Source organism: Carcharodon carcharias, chromosome 25 (genome assembly GCF_017639515.1).
Source record: "Carcharodon carcharias isolate sCarCar2 chromosome 25, sCarCar2.pri, whole genome shotgun sequence".
Classification (NCBI taxonomy): domain Eukaryota; kingdom Metazoa; phylum Chordata; class Chondrichthyes; order Lamniformes; family Lamnidae; genus Carcharodon; species Carcharodon carcharias.
Genome location: NC_054491.1, coordinates 26,104,163 through 26,121,595, shown reverse-complemented (window position 1 = coordinate 26,121,595; position 17,433 = coordinate 26,104,163). Strand labels below are relative to the sequence as shown.

The following is a 17,433-nucleotide window of genomic DNA, read 5'->3' as shown; positions in this document are numbered from 1 at the left end:
AACATTATCCCGCATCATTTTCCCATCAGCGATCAGGCCCCGCCCCCAAATCACCAACAGGAAAATCCTGGCCATAGTCTGGATTTGAAAATCTTTTGAAAGGTAACTTCAGAAGGTTTTACCCATGCTGTTCATAACCCCAAATTCACCCCCAATGGCTCCTCATATCCTCCATGCTAGCTCATGGTCCTTCCATGATCATTCATCCAGTATATAATACATACAGAAGGAATGAACCCTATGATAGCTAGAATTCATGTTTTTTGGAAACAAATTGTGTTCCTCCAAACCAAAAAATGTCAATCAGACAATTAAAGTATCAGCATCAGACGCTTAAGCACTTGACACCACTTAACCATGTGCAAATAAACATTGAGACATTGGCAAAAGAGATCACAGAAGAACTTACTTAGTGATAACCTCATAGAGCCATCAGTCAAGCAAAGTCATTGGATTTTCTCTTGATGGACATAATTATTGCCTAGCACTTGTGTGGTTAAAATGTTACTTGTCACTTCTGAATGTTGTTCAGGTCTTGCTGCATATGGACACAGACTGTTTCAGTATCTGAGGAGTCACAAATGCTGAACATTGTTCACTGATGATTGCACATTCCCACTTGTGACCTTATGATGGAGGGAAGGTCACAAGCAGCTGAAGATGGTTGAGCCTGGGACACTACTATAAGGACAACTACGAGTGAATGCACAAGAACGATTAAGAACAAGCCTTCAATACAATCAGAAAGAGATAAAAAAGAGCTCGTCCCCTTTGAGACAGCCTGTTTTCATCAGAGACTGGATATATATGGACGGTACTTTGATACAGGCTGCATATCCCCTCGGTGGTGGAAAGTTAACGTTCTGCAAGTTTATACCATTCAGTCTATTTTGCGTACCTGCCATTGGTGATTTTGACACAGCAGTGTAATTTTTTTTTGCCTTGGCATTTGTTCCTTAATAAAAGCACAGTTCTAGATAGGTTTGGGAAAGAGTTCATGTCAATTTTATCAGCTGGTGAAAAAAGACAACTGCAAGTTACAAGGGATATTGATATATTTATTAAATATATTGTGACTGAAGATGACAGTGCTCCCGGACCTATCAAGGAAATATAGAACAACAGAAAATGCTGGAACCGATCAGGCACCATCTGTGGAGAGAGAGTGTGTTTCAGGTTGATGACCTCTCATCAAAATTCTATAGTTGCTGCCTGACCATTTCCAGAATTTCCTCATTTTTATTTCAGATTTCATGGCATTTGACTTTTGTTTTAATGAAATTTCCACTGTGCTTTCAACACAACAGTGGAAAATATAGATTTGGTGCTCAGAAGCTAAATTATGATTCTGACGACACAAACACCTCACCACTTTGCCGACACAGCAATTAGCAAATAACTCGGGCTAATGCCAATTTCTTCCATGTTATCTTGGCTTGTCACCAAACTAATACAAGTTAAATGTTTGAAAGCTTCAGAATGTTATCCAAGTTTAGGATTGTGAAACAGGACCAGGGAATTGGAGGATCCAAAGTCCAATTCTGCTAATTGAATTTACCAACAGGCAAGAGCCTGGCAGATATACAAGACAATACACATTGTCCCACACCCTAAAGAATAAATCCATCTGACTCCAGTGCAAACAGAAGCAGCTTCTCATATGTACAATGTCTTCATGGTTGATTTAAGTATCATGCAAATCAAATCCTTTATCACCTTTGGACCATCAGTCAAACATTCAGGACTGCAAAGAACAGCTACAATATTGCGATAAAAGTAAAAAACTGCGGATGCTGGAAATCCAAAACAAAAGTACCTGGAAAAACTCAGCAGGTCTGGCAGCATCTGTGGAGAAGAGCACAGTTAACGTTTCGAGTCCAAATGATCCTTCAACAGAACTAAGTGTTGAAGGGTCATTCAGACTCAAAACGTTAACTGTACTCTTCTCCACAGATGCTGCCAGACCTGCTAAGTTTTTCCAGGTATTTTTGTTTTTGCTACAATACTGTTTCCCGATTTATTACTTGCAGCTTGATCAGTGCTGGCTTCACCCCAAAATGCTCAACTCCAGGTGAGTGTGATATGGAACCACAATAAGAAATCAGATAATGGAGAACTGGGTTTGGTGGATTAGTTACCCTAATGGGATGGCCTATCAATCTGGAGAGACCTGTGAAATCACACAAATATTGAAAATATGAAGAAAGCTGACACCTCTGGATTAAATTTTGTTTTGAATTCTGGACAAATAAGTACAGAAAATGACATCCAAGCACAGGATAAGCTGCATTAGGTGATGGCAATTAGGTTCCCGCCTGCGATTTCCCTCATTTGAGTTTGATCACGAAGGACCTAACTGAAGGCTATTTGGGCTTTCATTCCCAGCTTGTGCAGTGGCGGGTACAGAAGAATAAAGAGGGGGGTAAGCCCAGTAACTGTTATTCATTTCACTCTGCACCAAAGGGCATTCCAGTTTTCAGGACCTGTGACCTGGATGGAATGTATTCAGGACCCACATCACGTTTCACCAACAACAATTCATTGCTCCACTCTTTTTTGGAATCTCATTCCTTTGGATGAATAACTATTTAGATATTTCACATCAGCTATCCCCTTCCTGACTCCACCCTATCCTCTGTTTAAATTCTCTCTCTATTATTTATCCACTTTCTGCTCTTTATAATCTTCAGTTTTCATGTCGTTCAAACCAAGTTCCTCATTATCTTCAAACGTGCGCTCGTATTTCTCAATCTTCATTTCTGGATCAGGATCCGGGGCATATAAATTCTATATCAAGAGAGAGAAAGAAACAAGGAAATATATATTAGGGACGGAACCCCCATAATAATTAAACAGGCAGCTCTTTGCCACACTCCAGGCTTCTCCACACTCTCTCTTCTGCATTTACAGCACATTCCAGATCAAAACAAGTTCAAATTAAGACTGCAAAAGAGCAATGAAATCTCCATTCATAACCACTTCAGTGGTTACTCACTGAAGTAGGAGACAGAATTGCCCAAAGAGATGCAGGGTTATGATGACACTAGTTGGCCTGGATATGTTAATTGTAAAGCTGTTGAATGAGCAACACACCAATGGTCACTCAATATTAATTCTGGATGAAAGACAGTGAAACTTCACTGCAGAGACACAACCAGGACAGAGGCAGTCGGCCATCTCTGAACCCGATGAAGCTTGACAGCTGTATTTGTGCAAACACCATTTTGTTCTGGGAATAACTGAACTTGAGTAAATGGATAATCTCAGTGAGAGCAGCACCCATGGGGGTGTCCCAGGCTGGGAGAGGCAGGGGATAGAACAGCAGCCCCAGTTACAGACTACATCGGACCATTTGAAGTTGCTATTTCTGCACATAGCCAGCAGTAGAGCAAATTTGTTCTTGCACCTCTCTGGTTGGGCCCTGCTGTGTTTAAACACATGAAGCTATCTATTCCAGCAGCACTTGCCTGGAGGTAACTGTTTCCCGCCGAGTCTTTAAGGATGATGTGGGCTTCTCTCTTACCCGAAATAATCTGAAGGAAAAATAATAAAATTAGATCTAATTCAGACAAAAAAAGGGTTTGGTAAAAGCACAGAAAAATCCAAATGGTCAAAAAAGTTAAAAGTTGACATGGGCTTGAGGAATTTCAGAGACTGAGGTGACTCATCCAGTGAGGTGGCTTACTGTCTTGACCAGGCTCGTCCAACCTTTTGGCGTTGGGGTTGGGGGGGGGTGGGCACGTTTCCATTTTTCTTCTCACTCAAGGGGCTGATGAGCAAATTTCAGCAAGATAAGGTTTGGCACAACATTAAACATGATTTTTTTTTAAAAAAAGTTGAGTATGAAGAAAACAAAATTTGCTGAACAAAATTAAAGCAACAAATTGATAATTTTTTTAAAAAAAAGAGTAATTAATAAAGATGACCATTTGAGTTGAGGGGGTCAGAATGTGTATTTCTGGCTCCCTCCCAATCTCAGGGTGCTCCCCCACTCTCTCCCCTCTGCCCAGGGCCCCTGCACACTCACCATTGCCAGTGTTCACTGCTCCTCCAATCAGACATTTTCTCTCCCGTATTTGCTGCTGATTAGGCTCATTAATGAGCAAATGCACAAGAGGAATGGCCTTGATTGGAGGAGCAGTCCCTTGCAAGATCTTCAACTTCACTTACCCATCTGACCAGCATTTTGAACAGTGGCTCTGGAGCCACAATCTGCTTCACAGGCCATGGGTGGGCTAAGCCTGGTATAGACTAAGGGTACTTCTTTCCACAAGCAGGTCCTTCAGTATTAATAAATACTGTAGCTGCTGCCACAACATAGAAACAGGAGGAGGCCATTCAGCCCGTCGAGCCTGCTTCACCATTCAATAAGATCATGGCTGATCGAACACTTCAATACCTTTTACCTACACTATCCCCATAACCCCTTAAATCGACAGATTTCTGATTATCAATCTCTACCTTAAACATACTCAATGACTGAGCTTCCACGGTCCTCTGGGTAGAGAATTCCAAAGATTTACAACCCTCTTGAGTAAAGAAATTTCCCCTCATTTCGGTCCTAAGTACTTCCTTCTTATTTTGAAATTGTTTTCCCTGGTTCTAGACTCCCCAACCAGGGGCAACATCTTACCTGCATCTACCCTGTCCATTTCTTTAAGTATTTTGTAGCTTTCAATGGGATTACCTCACAAATAGAATTCGCATTTATAATAAAATGTCCCAAGGAGCTTCACAGAAGCTCAATCAAACATAATCTGACACCGAGCCAGGTAAGATGACATTAGGGCAAATAGTCAAACAGATAGCTTTCAAGGATTGTCTCAAAAGAGGAAAAATAGAGAGGCAGAGCAGTTTGGGGATGGATTTCCAGAGCTTAGGGCCTTGGCAACTTGAAGGCATGGGCCACCAATAGTGAAGTGATTAAAATTGAAGATGCTCAAGAGGCCAGCATTAGATGAGCACAGATCTGAGGCTTGTGGGGCTGTAGATTTTTTAAAAAATTCTTCCACAGACAGAATGTGGGTATCGCTATCTAGGCCAGCATTTATTGTCTTTCCCTTGAGAAGGTGGTGGTGTGCCACCTTCTTGAACCACTGCAGTCTTTTTGATGTAGATACACCAACGGTGCTGTTAGGAAGGGAGTTTCAGGGAGCTTACAGGTATAGGGAGGAGTGAGATGCAGGTTTTTGAAAACAAGGATGAGAATTTTAAAATTGCAAGATAAGGAATAATGCAACATGGCTTTAACAATTCCATTATCCCACAGGAAGAGCAGGAATAAGTTCCACAAATAAAAAAAAACTGAAGACTGCACCAGTGATCACCACATCTAACTAGGGGTAATCCAGTTGTATAGCACATATATGGTGGAGTATGTCACACAGCAAAAGAGGCAATGAGTGATAAACTGTTCACTTCACTTTCAGTAATACCGAATAGGGTCAAGAATTGTGCCTGTGAATTACACTACTCTCTGTTGCCGTGCACAGGTGGAGCTTTATTCAGCCATCAACCGTTTTATTTTGACCGCCATCTTCTAGACAGCTAAAGCCACAGCCAACAGGCTCCATCAACCCAATCACTTAGTGTAATCCGCCTTACATCACTGCCTTTTACAGGAACAGAGAGTCCTACAAACATTAGAATCGGAACAGCACTTACATCAAATTCAGCCATGGGCAAAGATGCAAACTTGAGGTCACTGGAGTAACGCACCGTGTAATGGTCAGGTTCATTTCAAAGTATTTACTAGTTTTGAATCTGGTTCAGCTTTCAGTCACTGCTCAATGTCAACAGGATTCACTCACAAGGTGAGCTGCAAAAGGACCATTGTGAAACTAGTCTGTTGCATATTTCAATTAAACAGAGCTGGACAGACTTTATTCTCTAGGTAAAGTAATAAAATGTATGAAATTCAGCAGCTAACAACTTTCTTACCTCATCCAACTTCTGCCCAAATTCTTTAAGCTTTTCAGATCTTTCAGGAACAGTGCTGTCCCCAGCAAAAAATGGGTTCTTTACCACAATCTGTTAATCAAGGAAAAATATAGTGAGAGATCCCTCGAACTCCACTTTCAGGCTCCAGCCTAGAACTACAATTATGATAGAATGCAGTACTAACAAAATCAAAGTCAGTGCAGTCTTAAGTACCTGCGCAGCTTTTCCATTTGCTGGCAATCATGCAAGATTATTAAAGTTTGAATGTTTATAGTAGCAGCTTCCTCTAACATCCACTGCCCTGCATGACCTCTGTCCTCCATGCCCAACTTCTCAGGTAAACCTTTGTACCAAATATCTTTTGTTAGACCATTAAAGTTCTGTTACATCGTTCAGGTGAGGTTGCAGCCTTTGACTTGGACCAACACTGTAATGCTCCCAAATATTGAATATCTTCTATCATAGCGGCTGATGTTTTGCTTCAATACTGAAACTAAAACTAATCAACTGAAAATTCAAAAGATCAGTATATGGGACTAAGACTCAATTGAAAAACCAATTGCAGGGTATAAGGAAAGGTCATTTGGTTTCTCAAAGTCCAAAACTCTCTGCAAAAGCTTGCTCTGATGGGAGAGTTGGTCCATCTGAGCAACTGCAATGATTGTTGCTTATTCCAAACATTTTTCACAAGTGAGAAAGGTTTTCCTACTGCTCCACTACTTACAGAAATGCAAACTGTTGAAATGTTCCCCTTCTTGTAGGACTGCAAGGAGGGGCAAGGGTAAGAGCAGGAATGAGTGCCAGCTCTCCCCCTCCATTGTCCCAGGACACAGTGGAAAGCATCACCAACACCTTGCATGTTCCCAATGTTCAGGACCAGAAGAAGTTGGTAAGATTTAGAAAGGGAATCATTTCTCACCAATTCTTTCACATCTGTCAGCAATCCTTCCAAGGTGGTGAACTTTCCTCCGAGAATGCCCATCCCAAGCTCAAACTCCAGCTCTGGAATAAAGATGCTGCAAGTTTCAGACTGCAATAAACAAAAAGCACAGAATTATTGTGTTGGCATAGCCATTAAAAGCACAAGTCATTTACAAATCATGTTGTTTGTAAAGGTTTAATTATTCATTATAAATGTAAGCATATATTTATCAGATTCATTTCTCAGATGCAATGAGTTCAACAATAGAACACATGAAAAGCTTGTCTATTGGATAATGCTGCTGCAAACTGCGACCATGGAACAATGCTGTACCTTGAGCAGGTCCCTGCTCATGTCAGAAGGGTCTGTAATCCTCAGTGTGATTTTGGTACCCAGAGGTTCAGTGGCTCCTCCAGACTTCACCTAAAAATTGCAAAATACTACAAATGAACAAGCAGAGTTTATACAATTCTATTATCCTTTCTTTTTGCCAACTAACACCGCTGCTATCCTCCCCCTCTGAAGATTCTGATTCCTTGCCGGAGTAAGATGCCACAGCACTTAGACTCTTGCACCTTATCCAAGAACCCTCTCTATCTGGGAGCTGGGACAATAAGCATTGCAAACTGTTTAACCATGGTGGGCATCACAGCCAGGCAACAGCTCGTTACTACAAGCATGAATACACTGTAAAAATACTTCACCGGCTGGAAAGCACTCGAGACCTCCGATGGTCGTGAAAGCTGCTTTTTAAATGGAAGTCTCCCTTCCTCCAACTTTGCAACCTTTTCTTAAAAAATCTATTCATGGGATGTGGGTGTTGCTGGCCAGGCCAACATTTATTGCCCATCTCTAGTTGCCCTTGAGAAGGTGGTGATGAGCTACCTTCTTGAACCGCTACAGTCCATGTGGTGTAGGTACACCCACAGTGTTGTTAGGGAGGGAGTTCCAGGATTTTGACCCAGCGATAGTGAAGGAATAGTGATATATTTCCAAGTCAGGATGGTGAATGGCTTGGAGGGGAACTTGCAGGTGGTGGTGTTCCCATGTCTCTGCTGCCCTTGTCCGTATTTCACTACATAATGATCAGGGCACAAAGTTAGTCCATTTTTAAAATTCTTTAACTCAAGGGCATAAGGGTCAATGGTAACACCTCTGCCCTCAGTTAACTCAGCTCAGAACACCTCTCTGGCCTGCAGGAGCAAACACATGCCTTTCTTCAGACCTCTACTCAGATGTCAGTCTACATCACTGCACCATTTCTATACACAGTCAGATCCTCGCTGACTTTGCTAAATTACACAGCTGCAATAAGAATTTCCCTTTTGCAAGGGCAATGTCAGGGCAGCTCACAGGTCTAATGCGAGGGAGGAAGAGGAAAGACTGACCATGGCCCCTGCACTATAAACATAATACAGTGAATGTACGAACCTGATATTCCCCACACAGTTAAAGCAGCACTCTCTAGCATTTCTTTGGAGAGACAGTAGCAATGGTAGGGAAAGCATCACCTAAGCTACTCTGTGATATCAGTTCAGACCAGAATCGTCAGAGGCTATGGACTAGGTCATCAGATTATCCTTTTGGGAATGGGGAGGGGCTCATGGTGCAGGGTGATCTAATGAGGAGCCAATTCTTTCAGAAGACAAAAAAAATGGGAGGGGCAAAATAAATGTACACAATGCTACTGTCAATAGTTTAAACTTCTTCCCCACAACACAAAAGGAAGTTCTCCCTCCCCATTATATTTCAGAAAGCCAGTAATATTTGGCAGAGTTACCTCATTGGTCCGGTGTCCACAAGCTTCACAGTTCGTTGCCATGATGATCACCTCCTTAAAGTGTGGGATTTCTAGGAACCTTTGATGAAGGAAAACACTGGCACAGCTCAAAATTAGACCCAATTACCATGTCAGAGTAGTGTGACTGCTAAATGGGCAGTGAGTGTGCCATGGCTGTTACAAGACCCATTACCAGGGATGAATTTTGACAACAAAAAAAAAAAAAATCAAAAAGGATTCATTCCTGAGAACAATCGCAATTGTTACAGGGCAGGAGGTAACCATTCAGCCCACTGTGTCTGCACCAGCTCTGAATCAGCAACTCACCTACTGTCATTCCCCCGTAGTCTCCCCATAACCCTGCATATTCTTCCTTTTCAGATAACAGTCTAATTCCCTTTTGAATGCTTCAATTGAACCTGCCTCCACCACACACACAGGCAGTGCATTCTTAACCCTAACCACTCACTGAGTGAAAAATTCTCTTGCTAAATTACTTCAAATCTGTGCCCTTTCATTCTCTTTAATGAATGGGATCAGTTTCTCCCTAGCTACTCTATTGAGACCCCTCGTGATTTTGAATACCTCTATCAAGTCTCCTCTCAACCTTTTCTTCAAGAAAAAAAAACGTAACTTCTCCAATCTATCTTCATAAAGTTCCTCATCCCAGGAACCATTCTTGTGAATCTCTTCTGCACGCATGAAGATCCCATGGCATCATTCTGATGCAGAACAGGGAGTTCTGGGGTATTTGGTGGTGTAGTGGTAATGTCAATGAACTAGTAATCCAGAGGCCCAGGCTATCTGGGAACATGGGTTCAAATCCCACCGCAGCAGCTGATGGAATTTAAATTTAATTAATAAATCTGGAATATAAAGCTAGTCTCAGTAACGGTGACATGAAACTATCAATTGTTGTAAAAACCCATCTGGTTCACTAATGTCCTTCAGGGAAAGAAATCTGCCGTCCTTACCTGGTCTGGCCTACACATGACTCCAGACCAAAGCAATGTGGTTGACTCTTAACTGCCCTCCAAAATTGCCTAGCAAGCCACTCAGTTTCTAGGGAAGGGCCACAAATGCTGGCCTTGCCAGAGATGCCCACACCCCATGAAAGAAAACATTTTTAAAAAGAGTTACCTCCAGTGTTCTGGCCAATATTTATCCTCAACAAATATCACTAAAGCAGATTGCCTAATCATTAACATGTCGCTGTTTGTGGGAGCTTGCTATACATAAACTGGTTGCCACGTTTCCTACATTACAACATTGACGACACGTCAACAATACTTCACTGGTTGTAAAGTGCTTTGGAACGTCCTGACCTTGTGAAAGGTGCTATGTAAATAATTTTAGTGTTGGTCTATAGTGCTATGCTTACCGTATACGCCTTAAATACTTGGAAACTAAGAATCAAATCACTAAGGGAAGCACTGGTGATAGAAAAAGTACACCACTACCCAAAAGCAACACAAGAAATTGGAGATAATTTGAAGGGAGCAGTGCTAATCTTCATTCTGGCTATGTGTATATTCTAATCTCATAAGGAACCTGACAAGAAACTCAAAAAACCCTCAATTATTGAGGAAAGAGATCAGTATGGGAAGTAAACAGATCGAAAAGGTGAACATTGGTACACTGCCATTTACTGTAATGACCATGGTTCCATGTAAATAATTCATCCCTTTTATAACCAGTCAAGCAGTTATGCACACCATATATAAACGATTTAGACTTGAACGTAGGAGGGTTGATCAGTAAGTTCGTGGATGACACGAAAATTGGTGGGGTGGTAAACAGTGAGGAGGATATCCTTAGATTACAAAAGGATATAGACAGGCTGGTCAGATGGGCTGATCAGCGGCAAATTGAATTTAATCCGGATAATTGTGAGGTGATGCACTTGGGCAGGACAAACAAGGCACGGGAATACATGAGGAATGGTAGGTCCCTGGGCAGTACCGAGTATCAGAGGGACCTTGGTGCACATGCCCACCGGTCCCTTAAGGTAGTGGGACAGGTAGATAAGGTGGTTAAGAAGGCATATGGGATACTTGGCTTTATTAGCCGAGGCATAAAATATAAGAGCAGGGAGGTTATGCTGGAACTGTATAAAACGCTGGTTAGGCCATAGCTACAGTATTGCGTACAGTTCTGGAATCCGCATTGTGGGAAGGATGTGATTGCACTAGAGAGAGTGCAGAGGAGATTTACCAGGATGTTGCCTGGGCTGGAGAGTTTTAGTTATGAGGAGAGATTGGATAGACTGGGGTTATTTTCCCTGGAGCAGAGGAGATTGAGGGGGGACATGATTGAGATGTATAAAATTATGAGGGGCATAGATAGGGTAGACAGGAAGGAATTTTCCCCCTTGATGGAGGGGTCAATAACCGGGGGCATAGATTTAAGGTAAGGGGTAGGTGGTTTAGAGGGGATGTGAAGAAGAATTTTTTCATCCAGAGGATGGTGGGAATCTGGAACTCACTGCCTGAAAGGGTGGGAGAGGCAGAAACCCTCAACATTTAAGAAATATTTGGATGTGCACTTGCGATGCCATGGCATACAAGGCTATGGGCCTAGTGCTGGAAAATGGGATTAGAATAGTTAGGTACTTGTTTGATTGGCGCAGACTCAGTGGGCCGAAGGGCCTTTTTCTGTGCTGTAGACCTGTACGACAAATCATTTTGGACAAACCTAAAAAAGGTAAAGATGTGATTATTCAGTGAGCAATAAGCTCCCAAACAATCCAACACCCAAAACACAAAGACCCTTAGTTCTGACTAAACTGGGACAAAGAATTGGAAATTTCAGGTTGAAGAAACTGTTTTGCTAAGTATCCAACCTTTGAAACATCTTTTCTGAATTTCAGGCACTGACTAATCCTTCGTGTAGCTTCAGAAAATTTCATATTTCCAGTGAATAGTCTGGTTTCAATCTCCATTAAGTTATCCCATTCCCCCAAAATTATTTTATTTCATATGACTGGTAAGAGGATATTACAGGGTGGTGTATTCGTTCACCCTTTAATGAGAAAGCTTTTGTTAGCTCCCCAAATGATGAGTGAGTGAGTCTCACAGAGTAGAATAAAGCCAGCTTGGACTGTCAGGCTGTGCAGAGTTCACTCAGTTGAAGCGGTGTTAGTGACCCAACATGTTAGCCACCCCCAACACACTGGTCATGCTTTATGTAGGAGACACAGGCCCACCTGGTCTGCCTTCCACATGACCCCTCCTCAACCCCACGAGCTTCCTGACTGCCAAGCAACAATGCAACCGTGTGTGGAAAACATCAGGCTCCACTTAATACAGTTCACGTTAAACAACCTGTTGTCAATCACTGTCCAGATTCACATGAGGGATGGGCCTGGACAAGGCTCAGTGCATTCAGTGGGTGAGGGAAAGAAAAACAGAACCTGAGCTAAGAACTCTTGCAGCTTGAGATTTCCACGTTTTAACCCCCAGTCTAACTCAAACTGGAGCTGCTTCTTTATTGGCATTGAAGTAAAGAATATCCTTCAAAATTGACATTTTGGACCCTTGGTTGAGTATGCTGGATGCTTTAATTCCAAATGCAGCCATCTCCCTACCTATTATTCCATTGCTTCAAATGCTCTCTGTCAAAGGATACGCACTAACTTCATGTTGGTTTCAGCAGGTGCATTGCACTGTGGACAGTTGGTACCAAACTGCAACACCTGCAGGGAGAAGGAAACATGCCATTTAGCAACACAGATTTCCCTCTCTGTCAAGACTATAACCAATCATTTCAGGATTAGATATATCCTGGTCAAGTCTAGTTACTGGATGCAGAGTTTAAATGCACCCAGCTGCTCCTAATCCCAGCCTAAGGAAAGCCTCCTCTCAATGTCAAAGAGTTTTTGAAACATAAAAGTACAACTGGTATATGTGAAACACACAGATCTTCTTCAATCTGAGATGCGCCAGAAAATAAACATCTGATGTCCAGGAAACCAGCAGCATTGTTAGACTGGAGGCTAGCAACCCGCCAGCAGATTAAGGGAACTGCTTTAAGTGTTAGGCAAGATCTTGAATAGCCAGTGTGCCTGAAATCATTCCATGGCTGGGGCATAGGATGGGAAATCTGAAGTACAAGGGAACCATTAAAATAACAGGTCATAGAATCATAGAATGGTTACTGAACAGAAGCGGACCATTCAACTCACTGTGCCTGTGCTGGCTCTGAGGGACTCAGCTAGTCCCACACCCCTTCCTTTCCTGTAGCCCTGAAAAATGTCTCTTCAGCTGTTCTCAGACAGTGCATTCCAGATTCTAACCATTCGTTGTGCAAAAAATATTTTTCCACATGTCACAATTGCTTCTTTTGCCAATCACATTAAATCAGTGTCTTCTAGTTCTCGATCCTCCACCGATGGGAACAATTTCTTCCTATCTACTCTGTCCAGACCCCTCATGATTTTGAATATACCTATCAAATCACTTCTCCAAGGAGAACAACTTCAGCTTCTCCATGTTATCCTTGTAACTGAAGTTCCTCATCCCTGGAACCATTCTCATGAATCTTTTCTGCAACCTCTCCAATGCCCTCACATCTTTCCTAAAGTTAGGTGTCCAGAACTGGACACAATACTCCAGTTTAGGCTGAGCCAGTGTTTTCTACAGGTTCATCATCACTTCCTTGCATTTCTACTCTGATTATTTATAAAGCCCAGAATTTTGAATGCCTTATTAACAACTTTCTTAATCTGCCCTGCCACCTTTAACAATTTGTGCACACAAACCCCTAGGTTTCTGTTCCTACACCCCCTTTAGAATTGCCCCCTTTATTTTATATTGCCTCTCCTCATTCTTCCTAACAAAATGTTTATTTCACACTTCTCGGCATTAAATTTCAGGTGTCACTTGTCCATCCATCCCACCAGCCTATTTCCTCTTGAAGTCTATCACGCCCTTCCTCACAGTTCACATTACTTCCAAGTTTTTTTGTCATCTGCAGATTTTGAAATTGTGCCCTGCATATTCCAGTATAGGTCATTTCAAGAAAAGCAATGTTTCTAGTAACAACCCTGGATGCCCTCACTGTATGTCTAGTCTGAAAATCTGTTCACCGTTGCACACTGTTTCCTGTCACTCAGCTAACTTCACATCCATGTTGTCACTCTTGCCTTTATTCTACATGCTGCAACTTTGCAAGTAAACCTATTTTGTTCCCCTTTATCAAACACCTTTTGGAATCCATGTACATATCAACAAAATTACCCCTATCAAAAAACTCAAAGTTATTTAAACACGATTTGCCTTTAACAAATATAAGAACTTAAGAGATAGGAGCAGGAGTAGTGCACACGGCCTGTTGAGCCTGCTCCACCGTTCAATACCATCACGGATGAACTTGGGCTTCGACTCCATTTTCCTGCCTGCTCCTCATATTGTTGAATTCCTCGAAACACCAAAAAATCTGTCTATCTCAGCCGTAAATATATTCAGTGATAGGAGTATCCACAAGCCTGAGGTTGGGAATTCCAAAGATTCAGAACTCTTTGAGTGAAGAAATTTCTCCTAACCTTAGTCCTAAATGATCAGCCCCTTATCCTGAGACTGCCTCCGCACCCTAGATTCCCATACCAGCAGAAACAATCTCTCAGTGCCCAACCTATCAAACCTCTTAAAAATTTTATAGGTTTCAATGAGATCGCCTCATTCTTCTAAACTCCAGAGAATATCACCCCAATTTATGCAGCCTCTCATCATAGGACAACCCCTCATCCCAGGGACTACTTTCTGAACCTTCGCTGTACCCCCTCCAATGCTGTATCCTTTCTTAAATATGGAGACCAAAACTGCACACAGATGTGGCCTCACCAAAAACCTGTGCAGCTGTAGCAAAACTTCTTTATTCTTGTACTCTGACCCCCTTGCAAGAAAGGCCAACGGACCATTTGCCTTCCTAGTTGCTTGCTGCACTTGCATGCTAACTTTCTGCATTCCTTGTACAAGTATACCCAAGTCTTTTTGAACATTAACACTGACAAGCTTCTTACCTTTTAAAAATATTGCTTTTCTATTCTTATGACCAAAGTGAATAACTTCACACATCCCTACATTATACCCCATCTCAGAATCACAGAATGTTATGGCGCAGAAGGAAGCTATTCAGCCCGTCATGTCTGCACCAGCTATCTTGTTGCCCACTCACTATCTGCCTATATCTCTTTGCAGCCTGTGTCCTCCCCACAGCTTACCTTTCCACCTAGCTTGGTACCATTAGCAAACTTAAGATACGCTACTTTCTGTTTCTTCATCTATGTCATTAATTTGGATTGTAAATAGCTGAGGCTTCAGCACTGATCCTTGTGACACTCCACTATTCACTGCCTGACAACTTGAAATAGCCCTGTTTGTGCCCACTCTGTTTTCTATCCATTAACCAATCCTAAATCCATGCTCATATGTTACCCTTAACTCCATGAGTCCTTACCTTACCTGTTAACCTTTTGTGCAGCACCTTATTGAATGCCTTTTGGAAATCCAGATATACTACATCTACTGGTTCCCCTTTATCTACCCTACTAGTTACATCCACAGAAAATCCTAATACATTTGTCAAACAGGATTTTAATTTAGTAAACATGTGCAGACTTTCCTTAATTAACCCACATTTTTCTAAGTGACTGTTAATTTTAATCCCAGATTATCACTTCTAAAAGCTTTCCCACCAAAAAGGTTAAACTGACTTGCATGTAGTTGCTTTATCTTTACACACTTTATTAAACAAAGGTGTAATATTTGCAATTCTCCAGTCCTCTGGCACCAATGCACTCCGCGCCCCCCCACCCCCCCAGAATATCCGAGGATGATTTGAAGATACTTCCCTCAGTATCCTCAGATGCATTTCATCAGGTCTTGGTGACTTATCAACTTTGTATGCAGTCAGCCTTACTAATACCTCCTCTTTATCAATTATTGTTTTGCTCTACAGTCCTCATGGGAACACTCACTTCATTCCTTAAATCATCCACAGTATTTTGGGGTGTCTCCTCTTCTGTACATGCCTGTAAGGATAGCAAACACAAAATAAAAACATTGGTGCACAGAGATTCAATTATTCACTCTCATGGTTAGTTTTCTCTTTATCCTGTGGATCTTTCCAGCTGTACAGCATTGTTGAGTGGGATTGCTGGAGGACAACACTCGAGCTGCTCATCTGAGCATTCCAACAACACTCAAGAAACTTGACACCATCCAGGGCAAAGCAGCCCACTTGATTGACACCCCATCCACAAACATTCACTCCCTACACCACTGACGCACAGTAGCAGCAGTGTACCATCTACAAGGTGCACTGCAGGAACACACCAAGGCTCCTTAGATTGCACCTTCCAAACCCATGACTTCTAACACCTAGAAGGACAAGGACAGCAGATAGATGGGGACACCACCACCTGGAAGTTCCCCTCCAAGTCACTCACCATCCTGGAACTCCCTCCCTAACAGCACTGTGAGTGTATCTACACCACAGGGACTGCAGCAGTTCAAGAAGGCAACTCACCACCACCTTCTCAAGGTGAACTAGGGATGGGCAATAAATACTGGCCCAGCCAGCGAAGCCCTCATCCTGTGAATGAATATATGTGAAAAAAAAATCAGCACCACCTGAGTTGGCCAGTGAATGATGTGAAAACTCGAGTTACAGGCTGGTTTGTTCATTGTGGAAAGATCACTGGAATGATCTCTGGATCAACTTTGTGGGAACCACCTCTTACTAGGCTGCAACACACTGCCATCATGAATTGCTGTCAGGAGGCTAAACTCACTCAAATTCCAGGGATTTTGTAGGGATTAGGCTCTCTGCAGTAAAGAAGCTTCACAATACTAAATATTGTATGGGACTGGATTTAAACTACATTTAAGGGAGATAGATTAGCTCTTAAACATTAGCAAATTACTTTAAAAATGCCCATCAGTTAATTTTTGGGACTTCAAACATTTGACTACTTACTTCAGTCACATCTGTGGTAGTGAGTTCTACATTATGACCTGGTGGGGTGAATATGGAACCCACTACCACAGGGAGTAGTTGAGATGAATAGTGTACGTGCATTTAAGGTGAAGCTGGATAAACAGGACAGAGAGAGGAATAGAAAAGTATTCTGATAGGGTGAGATAAAATAGGATGTTGGTGGCTTATGTGGAGCAGAAATACCAGATGAGTTGAGCCTAATGGCCTGTTTGTGTGTTGTAAATTCTTCATAAATGGCCAACAAATTTCTCTTCCTGTAGCTATGCGTTATTTCTGATGCTGTATACCCACAAGCATTGCCATCAATTATGGAACTGGTTTCCTTTAATGGGCTTTTGAAGGTTAGGTTTTGGTCCCCAGTTATGTGGTAACATTTGCTAAACCTCCCTCCCAAACAAAGGTTGAAAATCCAATATTTCAAAGTGGTGACTAAACAAATCCTATTAACTCAGCCAATATGCATATCTGCCACAAAACCATCCCTACCTGCAGCCCCAACATACGGTCCTGTAGAGCATCCCGCTTGTAGTGAGTAATCATTAACGCCTCATCCTTTTGTGGGGCGTAGGGATTCTCGACAAAGCTGTTCCCAGATGGATCATCAATAACCTGTATAAGGAAACCAGGTTAACAAACTGAAAACAAGTCAGGAGTGTGGTGGAATACTCTCCACTTGACTGGATAAGTGCGGCTCCAACAACACTCAAGAAGCTCAACACCATTCAGGACAAATCAGCCCACTTGATTGGCACCCTATCCACCACCATCAACATTTATTCCCTCCATCACCGAC

At 42.2% G+C, this 17,433-nt stretch overlaps 1 protein-coding gene across 2 annotated transcripts in view; it reads right to left on the bottom strand.

Moving 5' to 3' along the window:
* Nucleotides 1–1,953: 1,953 nt before the first annotated feature.
* The window catches only part of zpr1 (ZPR1 zinc finger), a 24,147-nt gene continuing 8,667 nt past the window's right edge, over nucleotides 1,954–17,433 (bottom strand). For both annotated transcript variants that reach the window (XM_041174480.1, XM_041174481.1), the window contains exons 6-14: nucleotides 17,127–17,249; nucleotides 15,619–15,672; nucleotides 12,270–12,336; nucleotides 8,643–8,713; nucleotides 7,196–7,285; nucleotides 6,860–6,970; nucleotides 5,941–6,030; nucleotides 3,468–3,533; nucleotides 1,954–2,787 (exon numbers count right to left, since the gene is read on the bottom strand). In XM_041174480.1, coding sequence (XP_041030414.1) covers nucleotides 2,656–2,787; nucleotides 3,468–3,533; nucleotides 5,941–6,030; nucleotides 6,860–6,970; nucleotides 7,196–7,285; nucleotides 8,643–8,713; nucleotides 12,270–12,336; nucleotides 15,619–15,672; nucleotides 17,127–17,249 — 804 coding nt within the window. In that variant the 3' untranslated portion in view covers nucleotides 1,954–2,655. The remainder of the gene's footprint in view (nucleotides 2,788–3,467; nucleotides 3,534–5,940; nucleotides 6,031–6,859; nucleotides 6,971–7,195; nucleotides 7,286–8,642; nucleotides 8,714–12,269; nucleotides 12,337–15,618; nucleotides 15,673–17,126; nucleotides 17,250–17,433) is intronic.